The sequence below is a fragment of the Rhinatrema bivittatum genome, chromosome 3 (genome assembly GCF_901001135.1).
Source record: "Rhinatrema bivittatum chromosome 3, aRhiBiv1.1, whole genome shotgun sequence".
NCBI classification, from domain to species: Eukaryota; Metazoa; Chordata; class Amphibia; order Gymnophiona; family Rhinatrematidae; genus Rhinatrema; species Rhinatrema bivittatum.
In genome coordinates, this window is record NC_042617.1 from 331237209 (window position 1) to 331263279 (window position 26071).

The 26071-nt window shown below is 43.8% G+C and overlaps 1 protein-coding gene across 1 annotated transcript in view; it reads left to right on the forward strand.

Annotated features, from left to right (window-relative positions):
• PREP (prolyl endopeptidase) overlaps positions 1 to 26071 on the forward strand; it is a 488637-nt gene that overhangs the window by 447934 nt on the left and 14632 nt on the right. The window contains exon 14 of the mRNA XM_029595338.1: positions 18581 to 18737. Within this exon, the coding sequence (XP_029451198.1) occupies positions 18581 to 18737 (157 nt within the window). The remainder of the gene's footprint in view (positions 1 to 18580; positions 18738 to 26071) is intronic.

The following is a 26071-nucleotide window of genomic DNA, read 5'->3' on the forward strand; positions in this document are numbered from 1 at the left end:
CAACACCTCAGCAATCAGTGATTGTGCCTCAACTCTCCTCTGGGGAGTTGAAAGGTCTTTCACGATCAGGATGCCCCGATCCCTTTGCTTCCCTCTCCCTACTGGAAGGGGAGAATTGAATGGGTTCCCCTCTGGATGCCGACTCTGCATCCCTTTGAGGGGTGTCCCTCATTTCTCCATTCCCGGAGAAGGGATGGTTCTGCTCTGGCTGTCATTCGCTCTTGGTTTTTCGCCAGCTTCGAGAACCAGTTGAGTGATAGCGATCTTCCTCGGTCGCTCTAACACTCAGCAGGTCTATTCACGAGGGAGCCTGTCCAGTGTTGCTCCCCAGTGACCCTCCAGGGTTTCCCTTGTTCAGGAGTCACTTTGATACCTGCTGGCCTCTGTGGGCGTCTTTTCTTAGGGACTGCTATTGCCAATCATTCTTGCCTGTGGGACCGTCCTCTATGAGGAGAGTTCTAGACCATCAAATGGGCGAGCATGCCTTTCACCATGTCCATGGCAGAGAGAGTTGGGGACTGAGTGACCCTGCAACAGAGGCGCTGCTCTGTGCTCAGAGTAGCATGCAAACTATTCTTCCCCTTTTTCGGGATCACCCTGTCTGCGTACAGGGGAGTCCTGGATCATGCAATGATTGCAAATTGCTGGACTATGTGCTTCCTTGGGGGGGTAGTATATGCTCTCAAGGCTGGAGTAGTGCTTGGCAGTCTGTTTGGAGATTGCCCTGGGCCTGACTTGTGCCCTTCAGGTTTCCAGGCCGGTAATGAAATCCTCTTCTACCATGGTTTGCACATGCGATTCCCCAGCTTCCCGTCTCCTAGTGAGGTTTCGGGATTTCTCCCTTGGGGCATTCGCTCTCTGTTTCTACTGTTCCAAGCAGGCTGAGGGCTCTGTCTCAGTGGGTAATTCCCTGCTGGATTCGGAGGGAGTTGTTCACTTGGCAACCTGGCGACTTGTGCTTGCCCCAGCAGTCCACCAGACCTCCTTGTTATTTATTTATTTATTTAAGTTTTTTTATATACCAACATTCAAGACAATAGTCCCATCATGCTGGTTCACATGAAACAGGAGTGCAAAGTAAACTTAAACTTGAACAATAGTGCGGAAATAGCAGTTACATGTAACAAGGAAAATTGAACTTGGAATGAGAAGGAAAAAGGAAAAAGGAAAACCAGCTAATTACATATAATTACATTGTAAGAGGTAGCTAATAGTGATGTTGATGGAGATGTGATGATTGTTAGGAGTTAAATGATATTGGAGTTAGGAAAAGCCTGCCTGAACAGCCAGGTCTTGAGTCTTTTCTTGAAGGTTGAGAGGCTGGGTTCCATTCTAAGATCTGGGGGGATAGAGTTCCATAAGGTAGGACCGGCTGTGGAGAAGGCCCGATTTCTTAGCGTAATGTGTCTGGTAGTTTTGGCTGGGGGGACTTGAAGTGATCCTTTGTAAGCATCTCTTGTCGGTCTTGTTGAAGTGTGTAATCGGAGGGGGAAATGAAGGTCAATTGGGGCTAGTTGATGAATGTGTTTGTATATGATGAGAATGGCCTTGTATATTATTCTGAAGTGGATGGGTAGCCAGTGGAGGCCCATTAGGATAGGGGTTATATGGTCTCTTCTCCTGGTATTAGTGAGTATACGGGCACAGGCATTTTGAACCATTTGCAGTGGTTTGGTGTGTAGAGAGGGGAGACCAAGCAAGATGGTGTTACAATAGTCCAGCTTTGCGAAGATGATTGATTGTAGGATTGTTCTAAAGTCATGAGTATGGAACAGAGGTCTTATTCTTTTCAGTACTTGGAGTTTATAAAAGCAGTCTTTGGTGGTTTTGTTGATGGTGGCTTTCAGGTTCAGGTGATTGTCAATTTGAACTCCTAGGTCTCTCACTTGTGTAGTTTTTGGTATGGCTGGATGAGTGGGGGTGCAGGAGCTGTTCTCTGGTGTGATGAGTAGTAATTCCGTTTTGGATGAATTTAGTACCAGGTTGAGGCTTGTGAGAAGCTGTTTGATATTTTGGAGGCATGTTTCCCAATGAGACAGTGTTTTCGCGAGTGACTCCTTGATGGGGATCAGGACCTGGATATCATCCGCGTAGAGGAAATGTTTGAGCTTGAGGTCAGTGAGAAGTTGGCATAAGGGTAACAGGTATATGTGTTCTTCATTCCTTCCTACTTTCAGTTGGATTGTGTGTGTGTGTGTATATATATATATATACAAAAAAGACACTCTAAAAGAGTGGGATACAAGCACTTTTCATATTAGAAACATTTTTTATAATCACTAAGACATTTATTTATCACAAAAAATAATTTATTACAAAAAATATTACAAAGAAATATTAATTAGATCATGTCACAGTATTAAATGTACATTATATTCTCCATTCTCTATTAATTCAAGAAATTACAATTTTCCTAAAAACACAGACCCTTTAATATGTATCATATCAAAAACTAATTCATACCTAATGTTACCCCTATACTCATACTTATCACCATTCATAACCTACACTATACCAATCATACTATATTAGCCCAACTTAAACGTTATACTCCTCCTTCCAGCTTACATATAATAACAAATATTAAACTATGTTATCAAAGTGATATCCCTCAAATCAATTAATGTGATGTTACACTTTAACAATCATTTATTTATTTATTTATTTATTTGTTGAGTTTTATATACTGTCATTCGGTGAAGCCATCATAACGGTTTACAAAGTTTAAATTGTAACTCTCTGAACAATTGTGCAAAAGAAAACAAGGTGCATATTAAACAGAGGGTAAACATTTCTAGTCCAGAAGGTATCAATATGAGGGAGGAGGAGGGTTTGATTGGTTCTGGTTGGAGGCAAGTTATTTTGAGGTTTTTGGATGAGAGTTCGATTGGGAGTTAGAATGTTCAGAAGTATGAATGTCAATGTAGAATTTACGAAACAGCCATGTTTTTAGGTCTTTTTTGAATGTTTTGAGATTGGGTTGAGTTCTCAGATCTTTTGGTAGGGAGTTCCAAATTTTAGGGGAGGCGTTGGAAAAGGCTCTTTCTCTGGTTTTTGTCAAATGCGTATCTCTGATGGGGGGTATATTTAAGCGTTCTGAGTTGTTTGAACGTAGGTTTCTTTGAGGATTCTGGGGGGTTATGTTTAAGCTATTTAATTAAATTAAATTTATTTAATTTATTTTATTTTATTTACTTATTTAATTTAATTTATTTATATGTAAGCTATCATGACACAAAGCCATTGTTCTTCTTGCTTGCCGTAGTAATGTCCCGACAAGGCCCTTGTTTCGCCCAGTCAGCTTCCTCAGGGGACTAATCGATAAAACGGAACACCTGAAACTTCGCTGAACGCAGCTATAAAAATAATAATTGCAAAAAAAAATTTTAATATAAAAATACAAGCCCAAACATATTTACAAAAAAGAAAACTTAATTAAAGTTAAAATAATCTTTTTACCCACATACCAAAAAACTTAAAATAATTATAAAGTACTCCTTTTTACTCAAATCCATATTAAAGCTCCAACGACCTCCAACATAATAGATTTGAAAACATTTTTTATTTACCTTAAACACACACTGTCTAAAATGTACCAACATGTAAGATTCTTGAATGCCTTGAAGCTATAAATGGAAGAATAAGCAATTTTTAAATACATGATTCCAAAACCCATGAATAAATATAAATACTAAAGGAATCCTTATACATGAATACATATATATATATATATATATATATATATATACACTTCTTGGTTCATTGTATATTTGAGTATTTATTTTTTGTTAAAGCGTTTTGGAATTGTATTAAACAATTTTTATCATAGTAGGTTTAGTATTGTGTATATCACAGATTATATGTGTCTGGAACATTACAATATTTCTTTTGTCTAATTGCGGTAATGTTATATTTTTGAGCCAGTTTTTTGGGTTGTGCCGTGTAGAAGTTGTCAGCTCTGCTCACTTGGAGATTCACTGAAATATATACGTTGGCCTGGGTACCTAATCTTTTTCACACAGTTATATATAGCACACACAATAGTATTTGAGAAATGGAAATTGCTTGTGAGATTTTGCAACAAGATTACTGTAGTGTAACAGTTTCAAAGCATTATACTGTATGAAGGTAAATTTAAAATAAGTGTATGGGCACATGAGTGGACACACGCTGGAGTTTTAAATCATGCATGCAGTTGTGTACGTATGATTTAAAAGATGCTGCCACGTATGTATGTGCTCCTAATTTTAAGCGATTACTCGAGCTAGCGTACTTCGCATACCTTCCTTAGGGCTTTGTCCTCCTAAACACGTACAGGTAAGCAGATTTTAAAACATGCTCACTTGAAGGCCATTCCCAGTTTGACCAGTCGATCTTGAGGCCATCCAGACCCTCTGGTTCTTCAGCCTGCACTTCACCCTGTCGATTAGGCCTAAAAAGTGATTTCTGCAGCCTTACCTCCTCAGGAGCAGCTGTAAATATACACGCCTAACAAGCCACCTCGCATTGCAGCTGCTGGGTTTAAAATATGGATTTACACGCGTACCCAGCCCAGAATGCCCCCAACAAGCCCTGACTCCACCCACCTTTTTGTTTTATACTTGCACCCACATATATACGCGCATAATTTGCGTCTTTTAAAATCCACATTGCTCAGAGTCTTACCTATATGAGCCTTTTAGCGCGAGCAGTGCTTTTAAAATTCACCCCATATGTGAAACTGAAGGCCAGGTATTTACGGCCCAGAGCAATGGTTTTAACGGACAGATTTCAGCATCTGTTTGCATATATCTGTATGTACATATACACACACACCCTAAAACCCGTCTGTTAACACCATTGTTCTGGGTCAAAAATACCTGGAAGTCCAGTTTCACATTCTTGGCGCCCTCCAGGGCAAAGCATTGGGCCCCTTTTATGGACGGGTTTCACACTATAAATGTACGGTGACTCATGGAACTGTTTAGTATCTGAAAATTACCTGCAAGTCTGCCACAGAAATCCTCGCCAACCCACTGCAGCTTTATTGAAGTCAATGGAAGCGATGGCAAATTGTCTCTACTTTCTAATTGTATTTTATTTTGGCTGCAAGTAGGTAGACTGGTCCCTCTATGACAGATTGGCTAGGAGCATTTGTTATGCCAGAGACTGCTATAACTACTCCTGTATAAGAATTCATTTAGGGGGCAATAGACATTCAAATACCTCAGCATTGTAGATAACGCACAAGAAGCAAACCTTTTTCAGTGGCAAGAAATTTCTAGAACAGAGGTTCAAAGGGGAGCAGACTAAAAATGCATCTTTAGGCAATAGTTCAACATGGAAGGTGTGATGGATGCATGAAACAACCTCCCAGGGGAGATGATGGAGCCACAAGCAGTAACAGAATTAAAAAAGGCTTGGAATAAACACAGAGAATCCTTAGTTGCAAAGAGGCTACATGAACTGGTAGAACCAGGGAAGTCAGGCTTCAAATCCCATTGCCTCTTCTTGTGACCTTGGGCAAGTCACTTCATTCTCCATTGCCTCATTTACTAAGGCTTTTCTCCCATTCTGTGTGCATGGGAAAAATTCTTAGTATTTATTTTTATTTATTTAGAGATTTTTCTATACCGCGGCAAGTGCAGCACATCACCTCGGTTTACATCAAACAATAATGCAGCAACAGGCTTTACAATAAAATATTAAACTGAGCAGTACATGTAAAATGCTTAAACAGTTAACATAGCAACTAGAACCTTAAATAATTATAAATGACGTAAGTGTAACAGGGATTACCGAATATTTGATTTACTTGTAGGAAGAATACTGAAGAGAAGTTTTCTAGGGAACAGGGGCCGGAAAGGGTGGGAGGGGGAAACCGGAGGGAGGTTAACAGTGAAGTATGCAGCCGGAAGGGGGCCTAGTCAGTCAAATAGGTCCTGGTCGGTCATGGGTAGGCTTTTTTGAACAGCCAGGTTTTTAGGTTTTGTTTAAATTTTCTGTGGCAAGGTTCCTGGTGCAGTTCGGTGGGCAACTATTCCATATAGTGGATCCTGCAATGATGAGTGAGCGTTCCTTAGTAGATACATGTTTAGTAAGTTTAGGAGATGGTATCCGCAGTTTGGCTTGGTGCTGTAATCTTGTTGGTCAGTTCGTCTTCTTGAAATGCAGGTATTCAGAAAACCATTGCATGTTATGGTTATAAATGGCTTTATGTATTAGCATAATGGATTTGTATATGATCCTGGAAGCAACGGGTAGCCAGTGTAGAAACTGAAGTGCAGGAGTGATGTGAGCGTGGCGGTGCGTGTTGGTGAGAAAGCGGGCAGCAGCGTTTTATAGCATTTGTAATGGTTGTAACGTATTTTTTGGTAAGCCTAACAGTAAGGAGTTGCAGTAGTCAAGCTTTGACAGTATTGTAGCTTGTAGCACTGTGCGGAAGTCATACGGGTGTAGGAGTGGTTTGATGCGCTTTAGGGTATGGAGCTTGAAAAATCCATTTTTGACAGTGGTAGTGATGAATTTTTTTAACGTAAAGTGGTTGTCGATGATACCAAGGCTGCGGACTTGTTGTGCGGTTGGTGGGCAGACTTGGGATGTGAATGTTGAATTCATAGTGGCGTTGTTTGGAGGCGAGATTATGAGTAGCTCAGTTTTGTTGGTGTTAATGGCTAAAAAGTTGTCAATAAGTAGTTTTTTAATTTCTGTGAGGGCCTCGTTCCAAGTATTCAGGGCATTAGGTAGAGAACTGTTTATAGGTATGAGGATCTGCACATCATCTGCGTAAATGAAGTGTTGAAAACCCAGTTTTGAGAGTAGTCGACAGAGCGGTATAAGATAAATATTAAACAGAGTTGAAGAAAGTGAAGATCCTTGGGGTACTCCTTGCGTGAGGCTTCTTGGCTTAGATTCACATCGCCCACTTTTTACACTATAGGTCCTATTGTTCAGGTATGATTGGAACCAGAGTAGAGCTGTGCCGGTGATACCGATTTCGGTGAGGCGGGTGATGAGGGTGTTGTGATTGACTGTGTCAAAAGCGGCAGATATATCTAGAATCGCAAGAATGTATGAGTGGTCCAGTGTCTAGAGCTTTTAGAAGCAATTCTGATAGAGAGAGGAGAAGCGTTTCCGTGCTGTGGTATTTTCTGAATCCATATTGAGAAGGGAAGAGTAATTGATGCTCATCAAGGTATTCAGTGAGTTGTTTATTGATGATTCTCTCCATTATTTTGGCAAGGAAAGGGAGGTTTGATACTGGACGATAGTTCGCTGGATCTGTAGTATCAAGGTTTGGTTTTTTAAGGGTGGGTTTTATTATGGCATGTTTGAGCTGAGAAGGAACTATTCCAGATGATATAGATTTGTTGAGGATATTTGCAATGGGTTTTGCTACAGTAGTGGGGATCGAGAGTAGAGTTTTAGTGGGCATTATGTCTGCGGGGTGCAGTGCTGGTTTGATTTTTTTCAGTATAGTCTCAACTTCTAGAGAAGAAGTAGTCTCAAGGTTTGTGAGCTTAGTTTCGAAGTTGGTGTGAGGGGTTGTGTGGTGAGGCGATTGATTGAGGGAAGTAGTGAGTGCACCGGGATAGAGTTTGGTGTTGTGGGCGCTGTTTGGAGATAGATATGAGTTGGGAGAGAAGTGGGCATTGAAGCGTGTCATAATTGTTTCAATCTTGTTGTGAAAGTAAGAGGCTAGTTGCTCACATTTTGTTTCATCATCGTTGTTTGAGTTTGTGTTGACCGTTGTAGTAACGAGGCTGTTGACGTATTGGAAGAGAGCATGGGGGTTGAATTGGAATTGATGGATTTTCGCTGCATAAAAGTCTTTCTTTGCTTTGTCCGTGGCTGTGCGGTAGTAGTGGAGTAATGTCTTAAATTTTAATAGTGTTGTTGGGTTTTGGTTTCTGCGCCACTTCTTTTCCGAAATGAGGATCTTAGATTTCGCTGGGGACAGGGAACGTGGCTGACCAGTCACAAAAGGCAAAATATTAAAATTAAAAAAAAAAAAAGTAAAGGGAAAGACTGAGATCAAATGTGGTCCATGGCATTGCGAAGACTAGATGGCCTTATAGTAATTATCTACTATTATGTTCTCTGTATGCATTGGTGAGATGCGCATTGGGTATAACAACTAATATTTGCTATCAGAAGGGACTTGCACAACCATAAGTCTGTTGTCTTGATTCCCAGTTACAGCAGTTACATTCATGGTCATCAGCTTTTGTCATTGAAAGAACCACAGTAGCAACAACTCATCCACAATCTGCTGTTCGATGCGCTCAGCTTTTAAACTTAAAAGTTAGAAGCTAGCTTTACTTCAGCGTCTTCTGTTTGATGGTTTCTGTTCCTTGAAAGAGCAAAGTAGGTCATGGCACTCACTTTATGCAGTAAGCAACAAGGAGACGTCAAGATACTCCTTAATGTCTTTAATCCTCTTCCTGCTGCTAATCAGCCATCACTTCAGAGGACATCGTGCTTCAGAGGACATCATGCTTTGTCAAGGACTCACTGCAGGTTATTTATGACTCTGGTTCTCTGGTCCACGCTGCAAGCGGCAGTGCTGCTATTGGTGGAGATGTCATTTCTGGCTATAGAGATGTATATTGTGTCAGCCGTTCTAAAATAATATATATATGTTTTCAGTCTGCCACAGAGAACCTCAAAATGACCTTAATTTAAAGGCCTTGGCAAGGGAATCACACACAAGAGTAAGTTTTTTTACACTTCTTCAAATGTAGGCATTCAAGAAAATATCTCCTGAAATAATTCTCTGAGAAATATGCAGCTTGTTTATGAGGTGTGCTGTGTGTCGTGCAGTTTGTGCTTTCTGAAAGATTCACTAATAAACTCCCAAAGTCAAATGCAGCTCTGAAGAACAGCTGAAGATTTTTTGATAGGAGAATGACACAAAGGAACTGTATAAAATTCTTATTTGGAATATGTAATGCTTAAAGCAATGGTGCACAACCTTTGTCAGTCAATGAGCCATTTTAAAAGTGTTTGCTGGTCCCCAGCGGGCCAAAGGCTCCTCCTAGCCCCGGTGAGAGTGAGAGCGCAAGTTACAGGCGTAAGCTGCCAAACGGCACAGACAGAAATCGGTGTGTGTGTAAGGCATTCTAGTGCTCCTGGAACTTAAGATGCCTAAAAACGTGGGTTGAAGAAACTGCGCATTAGTTTCTGAGAGCTCGTGCATGGTTTGCAAGGGTCAGGGCAGGTTGGTCTAATGGTACTCAGCACAATCACAGCTTTAAAGAGCAATTTCCTGTAGTAGCCTGGTACAAGGAAGTAGTAAGAGGCAGTCATGTTTACCCCCAGTTTGTGCTTTATCAATAAGGATCAGCAACATTAGGTTTTAATTACCATCAAGTTCCTGAAGTTTGATAAAACAGAGAAACAGAGTATGCTGAAGGTGAAAGCGGTGAGGCCCATCAGGCATACTGTTTGCCAGCTTTACTTCTCCATTAAGGATGCTGTATATTTGTCCCATGCTTTGTTAAATGCTGGTGTTCCCCCTTCTCCTCTGTTAGCAGCGTGGTGTATGCCTCTTCCAGGCTTTCTTTGAAGAAACGCTTCCTTATTTACTTCTGAGTCTCTACCCTTCTTACTTGGTATCATAACCTATAAATGCTTTCCTCTGGTGCATTATTTATTGCTTATCTGAAAACCGTCTGATTCAGTTTTTGTTGGTGAAGCCGAGGCAAACTTGTATGGACAGGAAAGTAAGATTCATTCTTTATCCCATTAGCAAATAGTCTCCTGGTGATCATAAACAATGACACGGTGCCACTCAAATAGCTGTCTGCCTTGGAAGCTGAACTTCATGCTTATTAACACGACAAAAAGTCATTAACATGCTGGAGACTTGAAAACTGTATTAGCAAAATTCAAGTCACTCAGGCCATGGGCATCGCCAGCGTAAGAAGGGCGAAGGCAGCCAATAAAAGAGCTGCGCTTTTTCCATGGCTGGCAGAAAATTAATTAATTAATGTTGTGGCAAATCAGCTGTGGTGGAAATTATATGACGGATTTGCATAACTAGAGTTTTACGATAGGAATGCTTGTTATGAACACGTTCACTTTTCTTGGCATGAGTGACATCTAATTTTGGTTTTTTTTGCTGTAGAGCTTTACCCTTTGCTGTACTTCAGTGTTCTCCCATTTCATGGATTAAAATGCTATTAGATAACTTTGAGGTTACAATATCTTTTGTTGAAACAGTCAAAACAAATGTATGCATAGCTCTGACTGTTCTGTGACTTTCCAGTCTTGTAGATTCTCTGCAGCAGTCGTTCCCAATGCAGTCCTCGGGACACACCCAGAGACAGAGTGAATATGCATGAGATAGATCTGCATAGAGTGGAGGCAGCTCATACATATTCATTGTGGCTATCTTGATTCCTTGACTGAGTTGAGAACTATCTAATGACGCTCTCAATATAAGCTTAAAAATGTGAGAAGAAGGTCCAGGGATAGTGATAGGACAAAACAACCAATTTCACCTCAGATTTACTTTTTCTCTGTTCCAGTCTGTAAAAAGCAGACTGTTCAAATTCACAAAGTGCCCACAGTGCAATGTATATCCATTTCACTGTTTATTTGCTTTTGGTTTTATTATGTATTATAACCGGGGTTTCCAATTTTACATTTTAACCAATAAGCACCGATAAAACACAACATAAAATGGCATGTTAAAGTTTGAAATAAATTGAATTAAGCTTTACTGAATAAACAGAAAAATGCATTTAAAGTATGCAGGCTACAATAAAACTGATAAACACCTATTTTAGTACCGTTCAAAAATACCTAATTGCCTGAATAATAAATAACTACATTTACAATTTATAAACGAATAAAACCAGAGGTCCTACTTTTATTCCACTCTCCTGAGGCTGAAAACTCGCTCAGCGCAGATTACAGTAAGCGACGATTTAAAATGAGCCCAGAATGCCTTAATTTCTCCCATGAACCTCACAGAACATGCAGCACAGAGTTATAAGGAGGGCTTCTATTCTTAGGCATTTAGAAATTGTAAATATTGGTGTTTATTTTCTAGCTAATTAGGAGTTCTTTGAGAGAGCAAACAAAATCCGTGATATGGGTGTTTTTATGGCACTGCTACTATTGCCGGGCATCTTTTCTGGCTGAATTAAATGCATACATTTGTGCAGCTGAGGAGTTATCAGTGGGAAATCACAAAAGTGGAGTGGAGGACCAAGGAGACGGGTGAGAACATTCCAGGGGAAGTGCTATCTTTTCCAGCGTTTATCCATTAAACACCTATTATTAAAGATTTAATGGATTCATGTAAAAAGGTATCTACCTCCCAGCTTCAGCATCCCCTCCCAGCCCAGGCCGTCAGACTCTTACTCAGCGCAGCACCTGCACACACTCCGTCTCAGCTCCCACTGGTGAAGAGAGGCAGCCCTTGTGCAGTTGGCTGTGGGGACAGCTGAGGTAGTTTGCAGACTTTCAACTTGCAGCTCCCTCCAAGGTTTGCTGTAGGCAGCAGATGAAGTAATTTGCTGCTGCTTGCAACTCTCTTTGTCTGCTTTCCTTCTTGCAAGAGCTGTCAGCAACAGCCTGGTGATGTTGCCACTATGCTACGGGTCCGCTGTTTTCCTTCCTCTTCAAATGCAAGTAGCGGCAACAGTTGAATGACATCACTCACAAGGCAGGTCCATTTCTGGAGGTTTACGGTTATAACTGAAAACCAGAAGCCCCATGTTACATTAAATTAAGATCTCGTAAAGTACAGGGTGCCTGCTTGATGGTTTCTACTTCTTAGATTATGCTAAACTGAAGGATAGTTAAATAGATTGTCCTCGGTCACAAAAGTTTCCCAACAACTTTCCACCCATTAAGTCACTTCAAACAAACTTCTTCAGGCAATCACTGAACAATACGTGGTTGACGAGCATTTCCCCATACAAGCGCCATGCGAGATGATTGGGAATAGATCTCAATATATCTATATATAGCTATCAACAATTCCCATGAAAGACTGATTCTGGACTTTGTCAACATCAATCCAGAAAGTATCTTCAGTGGACAGAGCAATAAGCAAAACCTACTCAAACAAGCTTTCACATTTTTTTGCAAATGGAGTCTATCGTATCCTGGAGAAGCAAATTCCACATTGCAAGAGCAGAACATGAAAAGGCTGAGCCTCTGGTAAAAAAACGAATCTAGCAGGTGATAAAAGGTTTGAAAGCAACAAGTGCATGATCTTAATTCTAACACACAATTATCCCTGAAAGATACCCCAGTCTGGTCTGATTAAAGCACTGGTAGAACAGACTTAAAATCTTAATGCATAAATATATTTGCAATTGGGAGCCAGTGGTGCTCCTGCAGGATAGGGGAGACCTGCTGTCTCCTGATTTTGCCCATCAACAAGCATGTAGCAGAACCTAACAGATGGCTGTGATCCCTGATCCTGCAGTCAGATAGTCCGCCCTCCTTTTTGGAGGCCTGTGCACCAGCAGTAATGGCTAAAATACCAACTCTGAGGCTCAGCCCTAAGGGATTAATTTTCAAAGCGGTACACGTGTAAAAATTAGCATAAACGTGTGCAGGTAGCCTCTACTCGCATATCCCATGTTTTATAAATGTAAAATGCTGCATATATGCACATGAAAATAAGTTTCTGTTTTAAAAGATGCACATGTGGGTTTGCCAACTTCCTCACACAATTTTACAGCTGCTCATTATCTGTCATAAGTGATATTACCCGTGTTTATTGTTCAGTATTAACTGGGTGGGAGGTCAGGCTGAAAAGCCAGGAGGGGGTTTCAATGACCTGGAGCAGGACTGGGCCCAACTGGTGGCCAATTGGTAAAACTCGTAATTCTTTGACACGTGCGTGTTTAAAAAAAAAAAACACTGATTTCCACGAATAAGTCCTTTGTTATTTTCACATATAAAATACACATACATACATTTTTAAAATAGGACTAGTACACACATTCAGCGTGTTGTTATATGTTCTTTCAATGCATTGCATGTATTCACGTGTAAGTCTACATACGCATGTATTTTGTGGGGTAGAGATACGCGTATTTTATGTGCAGGGATTGTAAAATACAAGCGTAGATCTGCTTGCAGCTGTATATGTGCGTATATGATGCTGTGCACATTTATTTGAAAGTTACCTTCCCTGTCTAGTAATTTCCCTCCTTATCCCAGAGAGCTGAACATGGATGGGGCAACGTTGAAGCCTACTGCATGCTTCCTGTCATCCTGTGTCTTGCTTTGGCAGTGACTCCAAGGATAACAGAAGTGACAGCAGGGACAGCTTTGCTAAATGAGCAGGCACAGCAGAAGTTCCTCCCGCCCATCAGTAATAAATCTCTTTATAATAACAGGAAGCTCGGTGGGTGGGAGGGAAGGAGGGCAGATCTACCCAGTACTTGGAGAAATCAAACAGAGCAAAGACACATTGAATTCCTATCAGTTTAGCTAAAAATGCAGTCAGAAATGAGCTCAGGTTCTTTCTGAGAAAGCAGACTGATAAGATGGCACTCTTCTCCTATCGCTGTACAAAGGGCTGAATGTCTTCCAATTCTTTTAGATGTCCTCAACCATAGCAGGGCCAGAATGTGCCTCATAAGAAGATAAGAGGTGCCATGCTGGGCCAGAACAAGGTCCATCGAGCCCAGCGTCCTGTCTCCCACAGTGGCCAGTCCAGGTGACAAGTAGCCATCAGATCCCATAAAGGAAATCTAATTCCTGTTACTCACTCCCCATAAAAGCAATGGCTTTCTAGTCTGCCTGGCTATTAATGTGTTGTGGGCTTTTCCTCTAGGAACTTGACTAAACCTCTTTTAAACCCCGCTATGCTCATCCCCTTAACCACGACCTCTGGCAACAGATTCTACAGCTTTTTATCATTAGTTTTAAATCTGCTGGTTGTTACTTTCACAGAGTGACCCCCTTGTTTTATTATTTGAAAGGCTAAATAGCCCTCCTTTATTTACCTGTTCCACCCCACTCAGGATTTTATAAGCCTCTATCCTGTCTCCTCTCAGGCGTCTCTTTTCCAATCTGAAGAGCCCTGGCCAGCGTAGCCTCTCATCATAGGAGAGATGTTCCATTAACATTTTTTATACCTTCTTCTGCACTTTTTCTAGTTTTATCTTTTTTGAGACGGGGTGACCAAAACTACACACAATTCATGGCTCGATTCAGAGGCGTGAGGATATTTCCCATTTTATTCTCCATTCCTTTTCGGATCATTCCTAACATTCCACTTGCATTTGTGATGTCCGCCGTCGCACACAAAGCTAAGAATTTCAACATGCTGCCCACAGGGACTCCAAGGCCCTTTTCCTGGGTGATAACTCCTACTATGGGACTCAGCATGGTGTACTTGTAGTTGGGATTAAATTGAATCTGCCATTCTGATGCTAGTCTCCCAATCTGTCAAGGTCTTTCTGCAGTCCCTCCCAGTCCACTGCTGTTTTAACAGTAGAAGTGGAACGGAAACATTTTTAGGAGCTGGGGGAAATTCATTTTTTTCCTTTGAATGTCCTCTTTATTTCCATGTTGGCTTTTTTTTTTTTTTTTTTACTTTTCCTATTTTTCCTTTCTCTTTTGACTCGTTTTATTGGGGAAGGTTGGGTTTTTTTATTTTTGCTTTTCTCATCCTGCCTCTTCATGTTCATCGATGTTTTTGTAGCTTCTTCCTGTCACTCCCTCTCATCTTCCCCTGCTTCCCCTTCCCACCACAGATCCACACTGAACTTGGCCTTCTGTTCTCTGCATCCCAGCAGCAGGTACTAGGGAAAAAATATTAATCACCGTGCAGTTTTCCAACCTTGTTTATAGTGAATGGCCACAGATTCCTTTGCAGAATGACTGCCTGAGGGAGAGAAAAGATTGCCCTTGAAGCATGGTTACAGAGGTATCAAATTGTTGTCTTCCCTCTGCAGATAATTTAAAGACAGTTTGTGGTGGTGGTAGTGGTGGTGTGTTGAAGGAGCACCACACTGCCAGTGTGACAAATTGTTCTGCTGCTCATTGGGGTAGGGAGGAAGAGGGGGGCAGTTCTAGCTGCTTGTTTCAGATCGATATTTTTAGATGATGCTTTGGGGAATGGGTCAGTTTCTGTGGATTCATCTGCTCCCATATTAATACTAAAACTAGTGAAAGCAGCTGTGGATACACCTTGGGCTTATTTAAAAGAACTGCTGTATCATGTTCAGGATTGAACTTGGAACAGGGGTTCAATAGACCTTTACTTATTGAAGCACTAGAGCACAATTCTATTCCGCAGAGTGAGCAAACAGGTTGGGTTTTCGAGATAACCCAAGTTCCTAGTCAAATGTAGTGAAATAAAGCTGATAATTATTCATTGCAAATATGCAAATCTTTATTTCAAAACCCAGAGTTGTGGTCCCCTGCCCTAATGCCTTCCCAAAATGTTTTCTAGCTGATGCTTCTGTTGCTTTAACTCATTTTGCCAGTGTTTAGTATTAATAATGCTTTCTCTGCCAACACAGCAAGACTCTTCACCCACAGCAGATCAGAGGAAGAAAGCAAGAAAGACATTTACCAGCAATATCTGTGCAGCAGAACTTGGGTACTACTAATGGCACACTGAACGTGGTTGATGGTTTTTGCCTCTACAAACAGTGCTGTTGTAGGTGTAAATATAAACTCTTCCTTAAGAAATAAGTGGAAAACACTAGCCACACATGGGACTGGACCTGCCTCCTAGCTGTATCTACTGCATGCGCTCGGTACAACATGAGCAGATTAAATTTAATGTGGACAAGTGCAAGGTGTTGCATATAGGGAAAAATAACCCTTGCTGTAGTTACACGATGTTAGGTTCCATATTAGGAGCTACCACCCAGGAAAAAGATCTAGGCATCATAGTGGATAATACTTTGAAATCGTTGGCTCAGTGTGCTGCAGCAGTCAAAAAAAAAAGCAAACAATGTTAGGAATTATTAGGAAGGGAATGGTGAATAAAACGGAAAATGTCATAATGCCTCTGTATCGCTCCACGGTGAGACCGCACCTTGAATACTGTGTACAATTCTGGTCGACGCATCTCAAAAAAGATATAGTTGCGATGGAGAAGGTACAGAGAAGGGCGACCAAAATGATAAGGGGAATGGAACAGCTCCCCTATGGGGAAAGGCTGAAGAGGTTAGGGCTGTTCAGCTTGGAGAAGAGAAAGCTGAGGGGGATATGATAGAGGTCTTAAAGATCATGAGAGGTCTTGAATGAGTAGATGTGAATCTGTTATTTACTCTTTCGGATAATAGAAGGACTAGGGGGCATTCCATGAAGTTAGCAAGTAGCACATTTAAGACTAATCGGAGAAAATTATTTTTCACTCAATGCAAAATTAAACTCTGGAATTTTGTTGCCAGAGAATGTGGTTAGTGCAGTTAGTGTAGCTGGGTTCAAAAAAGGTTTGGATAAGTTCTTGGAGAAGAAGTCCATTAACTTCTATTAATCAAGTTGACTTAAGGAATAGCCACTGCTAATAATTGCATCAGTAGCATGGGATGATCTTGGTGTTTGGGTACTTGCCAGGTTCTTGTGGCCTGGTTTGGCCTCTGTTGGAAATAGGATACTGGGCTTGATGGACCCTTGGTCTGACCCAGCATGGCAATTTCTTATGTTCTTGTGAGCTGGAGCTGTCACTTCTGGCTCCTGCACGCAGTGTCCGACGTGTACAGCGGTACTGAACGATTCCTAACCCCTCTACAAAAGTGACTTAATCTGGGTTGGGTTGCTCTCTCTCATCAGGAACAGGATCACGTCCTCCTTCCTCTCTCTGGATTTTTAGCTCTTCCTTTGGTCTGATTCTCCTTTCATTGTTATATTGCTGCCTTTATTCTCCTTTATTGCTGTCTTTTCTGGTGTGTATTACATTCCCTGCCTCTCCATCTCTCTCTCTCTCTCTCTCTGCCCTTACACTCCTTTCCAGTGCACAGAGAGCTCTGCTTGACCTTCTGTACCTGAAAGGTGCTGTGAATTGGCAGTAGAGCTTGGATTTGCCATGCATGAAAGACTGGGACAATAGCAACTTGTGCTGTAGTGCGTCAGCATCTCAAAACTAGAAATCCAATTGAGTTCACTGTTGGGATTTCATGTTTGTATTAACGGCAAATTAACCCAATGTACATCCTTTAAAGTAGCTCACCCTCACCCAGTCTCGCTCACATTTTATCTAAAAGGAGTTCATAAGAACATATGGGTGTCTGAATACAATCTCTACCTTCCACTCCCTGATTTGGAGTCTAGTATTCAACATTACTCTCCTCTTCAGGGGACTTTATGCATGGAGCCAATCCATCCCCATATAGGAATAGCAAGGCCACAATCAAGGTGGTGCTCCGTCTCCAGATCCCAGGATGCGGCTCATGGAGAGAGGATGAATGCTGGAGGTGGGCTAACCACGACTAATTTAAGTGTGTGTTCGCCCATCCACCAGCCTCTTCTTTCAGAAATGTTCCCATCCACCAGTGCTCAGCTTGCTGCAGTCTGGGCATGGCATTCAATGTCCAAAAGCACGTAGCAGGTATTCTGTTTTAAAGCTGGTCAGGTAGGGGATACCAAGTAGCCAATCTTCCTGCCGCTACGTTACCTGGGTAGGAGAGATCTGAGATGAGTTGCCTGTCAAGTCTTCGGCTTTGACAGCGAGGACTGGCCTGCTCACCACCCAAAATTATGTTGGGTATTCATAAGTGGCTCCTGCTGTTTTACAGACCAGGACATCATCGCCCTGCAGAGAACAAAGACTGAAGTGCAAATAACCGAGGGGGCCCTGTGTCCAGAATGATGCTTATTGAGTGTTTGCGAACTGAAATTCAGCAAGCTAGGATGTGGTCACCCTATGGGCTTTCAAGAAGTTAGATGGCATATTTCTTTATATTCAGTAATTAAATGATTGTCTGCAATTGGCCTATGCTGCGGCCAGTAAATTCTTGAATAACGGTGAATAAAGGGCCATTTGAGAAAGCTGGGACTAGAGTGGAGGGAGAGGGTAGGGTAGGTGTTTAGGCTGGGAGGAGGCAGCACCTGTCACAGTTTGAGGCTGGTTTTCCTTCAGCTTAACCAACAGCTGTCTCTACTTCATAATTAAGGAGAAGGCAAAAAGCACTGTGCATCTGCGGTGAAGAAAAAAAAGTCTTTTCTGACCCCAAATCTTGACAGTCTGTCTGAAATCCCTGGATGTGACAAGAAAAAGGCATCTTGCTCTTTAACAAATGTGCAGCGCCATGGTCTTTTCCAACTTAAGATGTCTAATGAGGAGTGGAGACGATGAGAGGTACAGACCACAGAAGTAGGTAGTATAGTGCTGGTTATGTTCATAGCACCTTGTCTTACAGAGCTCAGTCGAAGAAACTTAACAAAGAATTAATTTTAACATATTCATTGTTTATTCACAGTTGCTTGAAGAGAACAGATTTTTAATTCTTTAAGTTTCTTCGACTGAGCTCTGTAAGACAAGGTTCCATGAACATAACTAGCACTATACTACCCACCACTGTGGTCTAAGCTTTCCGAAACGCCATGTGCTGCTGGGCTTCATTTCACACCCTTTTCCTAGTCCTCTGTTGTGTTTGTTTTTCAGCGGCATGTGCCAATCAACGCCCTGACCTGTTTGGCTGTGTCATCTCTCAAGTGGGAGTAATGGACATGCTGAAATTCCACAAATTTACAATTGGTCATGCCTGGACCACGGACTATGGCTGCTCAGAAAATAAAGAACACTTTGAATGGCTATGCAGGTAAGCCTCTGGGTGCATGAAAAAGTAGGTTAGAATCTCTTCTTAGCCACTGTAGAATGTTCTTTCAATTTTGCTCACTTTATGTAAGAAACTGCAAGTGATGGACAATTTTGAATTCTGCACACAATCCAGATGTTTCATTCCTTGCCTCTGGATTTGAAGTATCTGCAGAGAACATTCTGATGTTCATTGGTTACTGGCTTTACTTTCAACATCGTATACACATCTTGAAATGAAAACTCTTCAGAGGGATAGCTTTGTCAGTCTGGTGTAGCAAAAAAGACAGGAGTCGAATGGCACCTTATAGACTAATTTATTAAAGCATGAGCTTTCAACTCAGTATTCGAAAGCTCATGCTTTAATAAATTAGTTTTCCTAGCGTGTAGCAGATGGACTCAGGACCAATGGGTATAGTGTGCTCCTGATAGCAGTTGGAGACGGATCAGATTTCAATCTGACGTCAGCCCTAGTACATATACCCCTGCGAGACGCCATGCTCTTCAGTATTTTCCATCTCCATAGCAGTTCGGGACTCTATACATGCTTGCACAGCGTTAGAGTATTCTAACCAAAGAAATCCAAAACAAAAAAGAAATCTTGACTCAACAGACGAGCCCCGCTCTCCTGCGGTGATACTTATGGGTCCTTCCCCCAGTCGAGATTCCTGAGGTGATTTCCACGATCCCTCAGAGGTAGGCCTCTGTCCGGCAGCCGGTTCCTGGCGTGGACTTAGCCCCTGGCATCGGGTGCGGCTGAGAGGCGAGTGCAAATTCGAGCGCGGCGGTAAAGGTATTTTTCCCTCTCCCCCCGCAGCCGGAGACCGCCCGGAACGAGACCAGGACACGCCGAGACAAGGTAAGGTAGAAAACTTCTTAAAAGTCTCGGTCTCCGAGGCTTGAATAGCCGCACAGATCGCCAGCCATCGTCAGTGCTACCAGGTTGATCAGCCCTACCAGGGCTAGACCCCGGTTCGATACGAGGGCCCTCCCACATGGAGATCCTCCGAGGTGGTCGCCGTAGTGCCCACATGGTTGCCATCGCCATTTCCATTCAATCGCCGCCCTGTCCACCGATTCGTTCTGTGCGCACAGAGGCGAGCCATGCGCACAAAATCACTTGTGCGCACACCGGTGCATGCATAAGTTCAAAGGCGCCAGGTGCACAGCCACGCACCCAATTGTGCTGGGTGCATAAGTAAAAGCCCCATGCACAGAGAGGCGCGCGCATCTCTACACACGCATCCGACCTACACGTACAATTTTGGCGCACCTGGAGCACGTATCTCAGGCTCCTGGCGTACGCTTGAACGCACAAACAGGAGTTTCTTTCGGTGCATACAAACCATGGCACCACCGAACAAGAAGCTTAAGGCCCAGGGCCTCTGCCCAGCATGTCACATTAGAGCTGCACAGCATGAAGAGGCCATGGCCTTGTGTATACAGTGCGAGGAGGTCCTGGGTGATCCAGCCCAATGTCCTCCCCAGTCGATACGGGGATCCAGTTCTACCGACAGTACACCGGACCTCACTGCTCCCAGCGGGAGCCTCCTTCAAACGGGGCTTCCCGGGCACGCAGTGCCTCTCAATTTAGACCCAGCATCTTTCTCCTGGGTAAAATTATTCAAAGGCCTACATACATTCATCCACATGCAACCGGTGCCTACGATGACATAGCCACAGCCTCCCCCAGAGGATCCTAACGTCCTGGGACCCTCTAAACCCAGAGAAGTGCCTCGCCCGTCCAAAAGCCCCAGCCTTGGGGACACGGACACCTCGGATGAGGGTCAAGACTCCCTGGAGGAAGGAGAAATCCCTCCAGGAACGAAACCCTACCGAACCATGAGGCGGTTCTTTGCCAAAGACGAGCTTTCAGACCTCGTGGCGGACAGCTTCAAAGAGCTCGCTATCCCAGGCACAAGTGCTACAGGGGAACCAAAGACGACCTCCCGCCATTTCCCTTTGCTGCAAGCTGTCCAACAGCTGATTGACCTGGAATGGGACTCTCCGGAGGCCACGTTCAAAGGGGGGCGGATCCTGGCAGCCACGTACCTCCTGGACCCCGCAGCAAAAGATCTCCTGGCATTCCCCAAAGTGGATGCCATGGTCTGCATGGTCACTAAGCGCACTACTATTCCAGTCAAGGGAGGAGTGACACTCAAGGATGCCCAGGACAGATGTCAGGAATCCATCCTCAAACAGTCTTTCGACGTATCAGCTATGTTGCTACAGATCGAGGCCTGCCGCGCCGTGGTGACACACGCCTGTTTATCAAAGATCAGGAACGCCACCACACCCATCGAAGCACTAGAACCAGGAGTATCATTCCTCACAGATGCGACCTCCGACCTAGTGCACACGGCAGCCAGAGGCGTCTCGTCCGTGGTGGCAGCCAGAAGGCAACTCTGGCTCCGAAGCTGGTCAGCCGACGCGACTTCCAAGACGAGACTCACTAGAATGCCCTTTAAGGGAACCCTCCTGTTCGGAAGCGAACTGGAAAAGTTAACTGACAAATGGGGCGAATCCCCAATACTGCGGCTACCGGAGGACAAGATCAAGAGAAGCCAGTGCCCCTCCCCCGAACACCGAAGGGCAAGGGATCACAGCGCTTCAAACCATACTGAAATACATATCAAGCATCTCGCCCCGCAGGCAGGGGCCAGTCCTTTTGGAACAAATACAGCAGAAGGGGAGCCGGCTCTGTCCCAGGCACTAGCCGCACCCCACAATGAAAATCAGCCAGCCCATCCACAGGCAGAAGCCATAGGGGGCAGGCTTGCCCTATTCTACCAAAGATGGGTCGAGATAACTTCGGACAAGTGGGTCCTAACCATCATTCGAGAGGGATATTATCTGGACTTCCACAATATTCCTCCGGACAAATTTGTGAAATCTCCCTGCCATGACCTCTCCAAAAGGAGGGCAGTGGAAACCACACTGACCAAATTGCTCGCTCTGCAGGCCATAACACCGGTGCCCATGCAACAACAAAATACTGGGCACGGGGGAGCCTCGAGAGAGAGGGAGAGGCCCCCAGTGGTTCTGGACGCGAACCGGACTTTTTTACCACCTAAAACGCCGTGAGAACAGCTGAGCCCCGATTCGAGGGGCGGGGCCTGTGACATCATCGATGAGTGCCTGGCTTAAAATCGCCAGGATAGCGGCGATTCAACTGGGGAGCCTCCTGAGAGGAGAGAGGGAGAGGCCCCCAGGGGTTCTGGACGCGAACCGGACTTTTTTACCACCTGAAACGCCGTGAGAACAGCTGCACCCCGATTCAAGGGGCGGGGGCCTGTGACGTCATTGACGAGTGCCTGGCTTTAGAATCGCCAGGATAGCGGCGCACCACTGACGCCGGCGCGCGCGGCTTTGCCCGGCTTAGCCCGGGGAAGACCGGGAGAGTTTCCGGTGAGTTCAAACACTGATTTTGGATATTGAAGATTTTTGTATTCTAAGTACAACCCATATTATGGGGAGGAAAAGAAAAGTCAAAAGCTTTCCTATATCCCCAATAACACCTAAGGGCCCAATGGACAACCACGTTTTCAGACGGGTTGAATCGCCATTAGGGGATAACTCAGGAGGACAGTTTTCACCCTCCTTGAGCCCTGGCACTGGACCGTCATTACCCCTGCAGCCTATGCCAATGTTGCCAGATGGGTTTCTATACCTAGAATCAGCTAGTCCACCTAAGGGAAGTGACTGTGCAGTTCTCTGTGATGAGAGACTTTAGACTTTAAATAAACCTGAAGGAGGGATAAATGGACCAGGTCAATGGCCCACTGACCCACCGGAAGATGTAACATTAAAAGATATTTGGAAAATGATGGCAAAAATGAATGAAAATGTTACCCAAATGAATATGTCATTGTCAACTATTGTGAATTCTAATAAATTGCAAATAGGGGAACAAAAACAGGGTATTTCCAATTTAAAAGAAGATTTAGTGAAGGTAACAACTAAAATAAAACTGTTGGAGGATACTGAAACTGCTCATATAAGAGACAGCCTATCTGTCCATAGGGAATTGGAAAAATTAGAAAATATGATGAGATTTAAAAATTTGCGGTTAAATAATTTCCCTCAGACTAGGCTATTATCTCCAATAGAAATGTTTAAAAAGTATATGAGAGATATACTACAATATGCAGATAAAGATTTACCATCAGTTTCTAAGATCTTTTATTTTTCGGATAAATTGGGAGAACAGAAAGGGGAGAAAACTGAAACTTCATTGGAGTTTCTACGTTTTTAGAAGAATCTATAGATCTCATTCAGAAAAGAGCTACCCTATTTGTATCTCTTCAGTTGGAGTCTGACAAAGATAGGTTGTTTAGAGATTTTCTCAAACATAAAGATCTTCATTTTTGTGGACAGAAAAAATTTGTTTCATGATGTCTCAAGAGCCACTCAGGCTAAGAGGAGACACTTCCTCTCCTTGAAAAGTAAATTGCTAGCAATTGGTGCTAGTTTTTTCCTAAAATATCCCAGTGTATGTTACGTTACTTTTCAAGGAAATAGATTTAGTTTTTCTGACCCACTACATTTGGAGACATTCTTACAAGATAAAAATGTAGAAGGTGGTAATATAGATGGTTAAAAGAAATGAAACACTCTCTCTCCTCTTAATTCTCATTATGATACTGATTATTTAAATGATTTCTCCCCCATTTATTGGATGTAATTGAGATACAAGATGCTGTTTATGTAAGTAATTTACTTTTATTCTATGTTAATTTTATGGTATCAATATTACCTACTTAATATTTTTGTTTAAAAATCTTCTTTTTTGAATGAAAATTGAATAAAGAATAAATTGAAAAAAAAAATACTGGGCACTATTCCATCTATTTTATCGTTCCCAAGAAAGAGGGTACGTTCCGACCCATTCTGGATCTCAAGTCTGTCAACCATCACCTGAAGGTCCCTCGCTTCCACATGGAAACCCTACGCTCGGTCATAAGAGCAATACAGCCGGGAGAATTCCTCACATCCCTGGATCTGTCAGAATCCTACCTGCACATCCCGGTCCACCACGAACATCAGCATTTTCTACACTTCGCGATCCTGGACCCACCACTACCAGTTCCGGGCACTACCCTTCAGGCTAGCCACAGCTCCCCAAACGTTCACCAAAATCATGGTTGTAGTGGCGGTGACACTGAGGAAAGAAGGAATCCTCTTACACCCATATCTGGACGATTGGCTGATCAGAGCAAAATCCCCAGAGGAAAGCCAGCAGGCAACCAACAGAGTCAAAAATCTACTGGAGAACTCGGGTGGGTGGTCAACACAAGCAAGAGGTGTCTGCAGCCCTCCCAGTCTCTGGAATACCTGGGAGTCAGGTTCGACACCAGACAAGACAAGGTTATTCTGACTCCTACAAGGAGAACAAAGCTGATGAACCAGTTGCGAAACCTGTTAATCAGTCTTCACCCCATGATGTGGGACTACCTCCAAGTCCTCGGCCTCATGTCATCCACACTGGAAGTGGTCCCATGGGCAAGGGCGCACATGCGACCCCTACAGCGTTCCCTGCTGTCACGATGAAATCCGATGTCCCAGAACTACTCCGTCCAACTACAGCTCCCAGAGGAAGTTCGAACCCAGCTACAATGGTGGCTACAAGAAGACCACCTGAGCAAGGGAGTAAGGCTATCCCCACCGACTTGGATCCTACTCACCACGGATGCGAGTCTACGAGGGTGGGGAACCAACTACCAAGAACTGACCACCCAGGGGCAATGGGACAAGGAAGAGTCGGGATGGAACATCAACCGACTGGAAGCACGGGCAATCAGGCTGGCCTGCCTACGGTTCAGTCACAGAATCCGGGGCGAATCGGTCAGAGTCATGTCGGATAACGCCACAACAGTGGCCTACATCAACCGACAAGGAGGAACCAGAAGCCAACAGATGTCCCTGGAAATAGAACCCCTAATGTAGTGGGCAGAATCAAACCTACAAGAGATCTCAGCCGCCCACATCATGGGAAAAGATATCACTGTGGACTACCTCAGCAGAAAAAGTCTAGACCCAGGGGAATGGAGGCTGTTAGCCATAGCCTTCCAGTTGATAGTAAACCGCTGGGGAACACCAACCATGGACCTCCTGGTGACCCAGTCCAATGCCCAAGTTCCCAACTACTTCAGTCGCAGACGGGAACCACAGTCCCAAGGGATTGATGCCCTCATCCAGGTCTGGCCACAGGAAATCCTGCTATACGCCTTCCCTCCATGGCCGCTACTGGGCGGGATCATCCGCAAGATAGAACACTACAGGAGACCAGTACTTCTAGTGGCCCCGGACTGGCCAAGAAGGCCGTGGTACGCAGATATGCAAAGACTACTGACAGGGAGCCCTCTCCCTCTACCTCCACACAGGGACCTGCTCCAACAAGGTCCGATCCTCCACGAAGACCCAACTCTATTCTCTCTTACGGTCTGGCTATTGAGAGGACACGCCTGAAGAAGAGCGGATACTCGGGGATGGTGATTGACATTCTGCTCCGAGCACGCAAGTTTTCCATATCTCTAACCTACATAAGAATATGGAGGATATTCGAAGCCTGGTGTGAAGACCACGACATCCTCCCGCGGACAGTCAAAATCCCCACAATTCTGGAATTCCTGCAGAACGGCTTACAGAAGGGGTTGTCTCTCAACTCCATCAAAGTACAGGTGGCCGTGCTTGCCTGCTACAGAGCCAAGGTGGAGGGCGGCAGCCTAGCCTCTCACCCGGACGTCTCCTGCTTCCTGAAAGGAGTCAAGCAGATCTGACCACCCCTAAAGTGGCCAGTACCCTTATGGAATATCAATCTAGTCTTAGACTTCCTAGCAGGAGCCTCCTTTAGACCCACCCACAGTCTGTCCCTCCGACTACTAAGTTTGAAGACTGCATTTCTAGTGGCAGTCTGTTCGGCTCGTCGCATCTCCGAGCTCCAAGCACTGTCCTGTCGAGAACCATTCCTCAGGCTCACACCGGGATCCATACAGCTGCGTACGGTCCCCTCCTTCCTATCAAAAATGGTTTCTCACTTCCATCTAAACCAAACCATCTCACTACCATCACCAGACGAGCATAAGGACTCAGAGGAATCTCACTGCCTTCGCAATCTTAACGTCGGCAGATTCCTAATCCAATACCTGGAAAAGTCGGAATCTGTACGAAAGACGGACCACCTCTTCGTCCTTCACAGCAGGAAGAAACAAGGGGAAGTGGCCTCACGGGCAACCCTAGCCCGCTGGATCAAAGAAGTTATCAAGGCGGCCTATGTAGAGGCAGGCAAGCCTCCAGCTCTACAAATCAAGGCCCATTCCACTAGAGCCCAGGTAGTGT